Here is a 6,448-nt window from a genome sequence, read left to right as displayed (position 1 = left end):
CTGAAACCAATCCTCTCCAGTTTTTAAGCTCAGCATTGGTTCATTGTGGTATTATGCAGTGACTTTGTTTCTGAAATGCAGCCTCCCCTTTTCCATTTTACTTCTGTTGTATTTTCATCTGTAACAGAGTCTCTCTAGCTTCCTATTCCAGCCTTTCCTTCCTGTGTTCACTATGGTTGCTGCAAGATGTCTCACCAATGGGATCTTTCATGGTCCCACCCCCTGGTTCAGTACCACCTACTGAGGTGATAATACTGAGGTATAGCATCCTGAGGTATAGCAAAGGAGCCACAATGCCAAGGTTGCTCAGAGCCTCAGTTTCCTCTCCTGAAAAAGCAGTACTGACCATGGCTGCTCATGTTCACGCTTGGCTTGTTTCCTTGTGGAGGAGCCTACAGAGAATATGGCTGATGAGCACATCATGTTTTCTCTATTGAGCTAATGTGTGGTGGTATTGTGTTCCCCAAAATATTGTGCACCCTAATAAACTTATCTGGGGTCAGAGAACAGAACAGCCACTAGATACAGAGGCCAGAAAATGGTGGCACTCACACCTTTAATCCTAGCATTCCAGAGGCAGAGATCTACCTGGATCTCTGTGAGTTCAAAGACACACTGGAAACAGCTAGGTGTGGTGACTCACGCCTTTAATCCCAGAAAGTGAGCCTTTAATCCTAGGGAGTGATGGCAGAAAGCAGAAAGGTATATAAGGCGTGAAGACCAGAAACTAGAAGCTTTTGGTTGGTTAAGCATTCAGGCTTTCAAGAAGCAGGTCAGCTGAGATTCATTTGATAAGGACTGAGAGGCTTCCAGTCTGAGGAACAGGATCAGCCGAGGAACTGTCAAGGTGAGGTAGCTATGGCTTGTTCTGCTTCTCTGATCTTCCAGCATTCACCCCAATAACTGGCCTCAGGTTTGTTTGTTTTTTTTTTTCTTTTTGGTTATTTTTATATTTATTTTATGGTTTCAAAATGATGTCATAGTAAAAAGGTTTATAATTCTGATTCTAGAAGAATTCTCATTTTGTTGTTTAGAATATTTTTTAAATGTTTTTGACTTTTCTTTCATCCAGAGAGAATTCACCTTGAACTTACTAATGAAAGATACATAGCAATCCAGTTTCTCTTTGTTTCCCAAATGATACTCAACACAGTGTATTCAACACTAAAGTTCTCTGGATTTCAAATATTGCATACTGAATTTCTTTATAAATTCTCGTCTACTTTATGGATGTGTCTACTGTGATAGGTCTTGATATGCTAGAGCTGATCTTTTATTACTTTTCAGAATTGTCTCATAGGTTATTTCTTTTTCTTTTTAGCTTGTAATTAACATATGTAAAGTAAATTTGTTGTAGTTTGTACTCCTTACCTTTTTTTTTTTTTTTTTTTTTTTTTTGGTTTGGTTTTGGTTTTGGTTTTTCAAGACAGGGTTTCTCTGTGTAGCCCTGGCTGTCCTGGAACTCGCCCTGTAGACTGGGCTGGCCTTGAACTCACAGAGACCCGCCTGTCTTTGCCTCCCGAGTGTTGGGATTAAAGGCATGCGCCACCACCATCTGGCATGTACTCCTTAGCTTTAACAGATACTTAGATGACATTCAACCCTCACAGCCCCACCACCCTCAGAATACCCTTCACCCTGCCAGGTGTGGTGGTGCCCGTGATTCTCAACCTTCCTAACGCTGCGGCCCTTTAAAACAGCTCCTCATGTTGTGGTGACCCCCAGCCATAACATTATTTTCATTGCTACTTCATAACTGTAATTTTGCTGCTGTTATGAATCATAATGTAAATATCTGTATTTTCTGATGGTCTTAGGCGACCTCTGTGAAAGGGTCTTTTGACCCTCAAAGGGGTTGTGACCCACAGGTTGAGAACCACTGTACTACAACCTGGACTGGCCTGGTAGTCACATAGCTCTACCTGCCTGTGGCTTCTACATGTAGCCTTTGCTCAAAATTGTTTTTTGTAGCTGATGTTCAACTAATTATAATACCTTAATGTGGTTATTCTTATTAGAGATGTTGTTATTACTATTAATACAGTTATTTAAGATTCATGGTAGGGTAATTTATCATTTACAGTCCTGCTGTGGTTGTACATGTCTTGAACCTAGCACTTACAAAGTTGGGCAGGAAGGTCAGAGCTCAAGGATAATCTTGGCTGTCGACCAAGTTTGAGGGTATTTTAGACCACGGAGCCAAAGAGATTTCTTTTTTTTTTCTTTTCTTTTTCACATACATCCAACATATAATGTCATAGGATATACATTACCATTTCAAAACGTAGGGAAGGGAGCATAGTGAGGAAATATTGCACCAAAGCAAGACCGAAACCATCTGGGCAAACTCCAAACTCTGCATCTCTTTGTCTGATGTCAGAATGCTCTTTAGGTCTCCAATGCTATTCAGCTTTGTTGACTGCAACTCACTTCTTTCTCTTGGGCTGGTGCCACTCATGGTTAGCAGCTCTCCTCGACAGGTATCCTAGAACTCTGGCATCTCTAACATCTTAGGTAATTACAAAATTCCAACTGCCCTACATCTGGGATGCACTCACGATCTTCTAGAGTCCTCCAAAGGGATTGGGTCACTTCTCTGACTTTTCCCTCTGCAGTACACATAGCTCATCTTCTAGGCCCCAGCTGGCTCCACTCCACTGCTGCTGCTGTTCTTAGTGGTCATCCCAAGGTACTGACATCTCCAAAACACTGGGGTCTTCTGCTGCAACTGGGCTGCACTTTAAAAAGAGCAGTGAAGCCAGAACTACAGGAGTATTTGGCTGGCCTTGCACAATAGTTGATATTTATTCAGTGGCCTCTTCTTCATTACCCTTTACAATTTCATTATCGTTGGAAGTTATACCAACTCAAATTCGCAGAATGGCTGGAAGAAAGATGCAGCTGTTTGCCATAACTCAGCACTCCACTCTAGATCAGCCATGTGGCCATGATGGCTTTCTCACAAGTGATATTCTCTAGTTTAAAGGATAATTATGTTGGGCTACAGATTTGCTATTTCCAAGGATGACTTGGAGTTCATCACTCATCGCTTGATTTGAGTAACCATCCCAACATCAACCATCTATTGAAAAAAGAAACTCTTCAAAGAATGACTTCTCACTTTGTAAGAAATAAGCTAGAAACAGCAAAATAAAAAAAAAACTCTAATGGCTGATACTGAGATTAAATTGTGTTCAATGTGGGATCTAGTGGCTTACTGCAAAAACCAGACCCGGAGAGCTGTGGAATTACACACATGCTCACCATCAAAATAACTTACATGAAACTGCTTCTGGCATAGATCAAGAGGTTAAGATTAAAAAAATAAAAACAATGGATTGAACCTGCATATTCCATTGCTCATAAACTTGCACACACTATTGTTCTGCAAAAAAAGACAATTGCAGCAAAGAAAAATGGCCCTTTTGCAAACAAGCCTAAAAGTAACCCCCAAAAAGAAAAAAAATAACATGCATATATGTATAAAGTGTTACTATTAAACACAATGCTATCTCTAGGGGGGGGAATTAACTGCATAGGTTAAAAAAGAAAAACAAAAAACCATGTGCAACATCTTAAGCCAGTAAAGCACCAAAATAAAAAAAAATTTAAAAACCCACCAAAAATCACTTTTCATAATGATTAACATAGAAGCACAAAATATCGACCATAAGTCAGGAAGCAATTACCTGGACAGATACAATGTCCACTGTTGAAAGAATTTTTCTTCAATTTAAATGTCTTTTCTCATCTCTAAAGAAACCTTAAAGTGCTAACTTTACTTATATAAAGCAGGCAAATTCTTCAAGTAATTTGCTATGCCAATTTTTATCAGCCTAAACAAGGAACTAAAAATAGCAAGTGAAGTGAAAAGGGCAGAACACCCGACCGGTTCCACACAGGTAGACACCCCGGAGAACGTCACCTACCATCCTGCCTTTCTTCACTGCACTGCACAAGCTAACAGATTAAGTATCTGTTTTCTTACATTAACTCCCTAGGATTTGCTAAGGTTTTTGCAAGTCACTAGGTAACACATACAGTCCTAAGGAAATAATGTCACTTAAAAATCAGCACTGGACACTAATTAAAGCGAGCTTGTGTGTGTGTACTGCCTTAAACTAAAAGTGAGGCATTGCTTACAAACTGTGACGAGCTGCCCTCCACCGGCCAGCTCACTACTCCTGCCCCTCGGCTGCTTTTTCAAGGAAGTATACATTAACCAGATGGCGATTGAGGTGCTTGCTATAATCCTTTTCCTTTCTGAAAGACCGATCACAGAAAATACAAACAAACTCTCCCTCGGTTATTTTAACTGCCAACCCCTCCTTCCCACTTTTTGAACTTGCTTCTTGTGGCACTCACTGGCCGAGCCCCATGCAGCCCAGAATCATCACTTCCCTCGGACATATTATCACTCAGGTCACTTCCATCATGGCTGTGGATGCCTTCGTCTTCATCAATGTCCGGTGACTCGTTTTCAGCCAAAATGATAGGAGGCGAGGCGGTTATGGTTGGTGATGGGACAGGAGGCAATGGTGACGCCGGTTCGGGTGCTGAGGATTTCACAGGGACACTGTCTGGGTTCTGCTCAGTGTCCACTTCCATTTCACAAAGCCCAGCTGAACCAGTCTGACACTTAGCATGTAACGTTTCACCACCTGACCCATTTGAGTTTTGTTCCGAGGATAAGACACTGGTAGATTCCTTGGGAGCAGCAAGCGTAGCTAGACTCTTGCCAGCTTCCTCTGTTCCCACTTTCTTGAGAGGGACCATTTTATTTCCTTCCCCATCAGAGCCAATTTCTTGGTCCTTGGGTGTCTCGTCTCTTCTTGAGTTTCCCTTTGGAAGATCCTGTGCGCGCCTGCTTCCTTTCAGAAGCTGGTTATCTCTAACAGGCACTAAGCCAACTTCAATAAGGACTTGCTCCTGCTGCACCACCTCACTCTGCATGCCCGACTTCTCCTTGGTACTCTCTTTTCGGGGAGAAGACCTTTTGGTGACTGGTTTCACTTGAAGAGGTGGCTCCATGACAGCAGGAGGCTCTTTCTGAACAGATCCCATGTGAGGAGGCCCTGTCTGAGCAACCTCCACCTGAGCATGGTCCAAAGGACAAAGCAGCCTCCTCTGACAATGTCCCCGCTGAGACTCCATGGGAGGAGGAGGCTCCAACCGATCAGGCTCCATGGGAGGAGGCTGTTCCATCTGAGTAAGCTCCATGGGAAGAGGCTGCTCCATCTTTGGAGACTCTGTGGGAGGAGGCGGCTCCTTCTGAGGAAGCTCCAGGGGAGAAGGCAGCTCCCTCTGAGCAGGCTCCAGGGGAGGAGGCGGCTCACTCTGAGGAGGCTCCAGGGGAGAAGGCAGCTCCATCTGAGCAGGCCCAGTCTGAGCAATATCCATGGGAGAAGGAAGCCCGGGCTGAGTAGAGCCTGTAGGGGTGACCACCACCCGAGTGAGCGCAGGACCGGAAGAGACCTCCTCTTGAGCCAGCTCCATAGAAGGAGGCTCTGCTGGAGCCATCTCCTTCTGCGTCTCCTGAGCAGGTCTGCTGCCTTTCTTACTTGATTTACCTTTTTGAGGCTTCTTCTTTGCACCTTTTTTAATGGAAGTATTTTGCTTTTTATTGTCCCCCTTAGTCTCCTCCGTCTTGCTGTCATCCTTTGGCACCTCAGTACTATTTTTGGATTTGCTTTCCATCTTTTTTTTCTTTTTTGTCACTGGTTCCTCGTTCACAGGCTCATCTAATGGATGGGCTTCAGCATCCACCTTTCTTTTGTTCTTCTTGGCTTTACTGACTTTTTCTTTATTATTTCCTGTATGTACAACTATGTGTTTCGTCTCTGCTGCCTTAATCTCCGTCTCGGATTTCCGAGTTCTGGTAGTTACCTGGACCACTGAGGCATTGCCACAAGACTTCTTTTCTTTTGAAACATCCTTTTTCTCTAGATATTAGGATAGCTACACCAGCTTGTTTCTTAGGTCCATTTGCTTGGAAAGCCTTTTCCCAGCCCTTTACTCGGAGGTAATGTCTGTCTTTGAAGTTAAGGTGTGTTTCTTGTATGCAACAGATGGATGGGTTCTGTTTTCTTATCCATTCTGTTAGCCTGTGTCTTTTTATAGGTGAGTTGAGACTATTGATATTGATGGATATTAATGACCAGTGATTGTTAATTCCTGTTATTTTTTGTGGTTGTGTTGTGTTGTCCTTCTGTGGTGTATGTTGGTGTGGCATTATCTATTGCTTGATTTTTCATGGATGTGTTTAGCTTCTTTGGGTTGAATTTTCCCTTCTAGTGCTTTCTGTAGGGCTGGGTTTGTGGACAGGTATTGATTAAATCTGGTTTTATCCTGGAATATTTTGTTTACTCCGCCTATGGTGATTGAGAGTTTTGCTGGGTATAATAGTCTGGGTTGGCATCCGTGGTCTCTTAGTGTCTGCATGAAATTT

At 42.9% G+C, this 6,448-nt stretch overlaps 1 protein-coding gene across 1 annotated transcript; it reads right to left on the bottom strand.

The window, feature by feature from the left end:
* Positions 1-306: 306 nt before the first annotated feature.
* On the bottom strand, positions 307-5,931 carry LOC114683244 (RE1-silencing transcription factor-like; the record flags this gene model as incomplete). The annotated part of the gene is given in 3 exon segments (XM_028857465.2): positions 307-379; positions 4,183-4,364; positions 4,366-5,931. Coding segments are annotated over 3 exon segments (1,821 nt in total), but the record flags the coding sequence as incomplete, so codon positions are not given.
* Between the last annotated feature and the right edge of the window lie 517 nt (positions 5,932-6,448).

Source organism: Peromyscus leucopus, chromosome 22 (assembly GCF_004664715.2).
Source record: "Peromyscus leucopus breed LL Stock chromosome 22, UCI_PerLeu_2.1, whole genome shotgun sequence".
Classification (NCBI taxonomy): domain Eukaryota; kingdom Metazoa; phylum Chordata; class Mammalia; order Rodentia; family Cricetidae; genus Peromyscus; species Peromyscus leucopus.
Note: the sequence above shows the minus strand (reverse complement) of the source record. Positions and strands in the feature narration are given on the sequence as shown.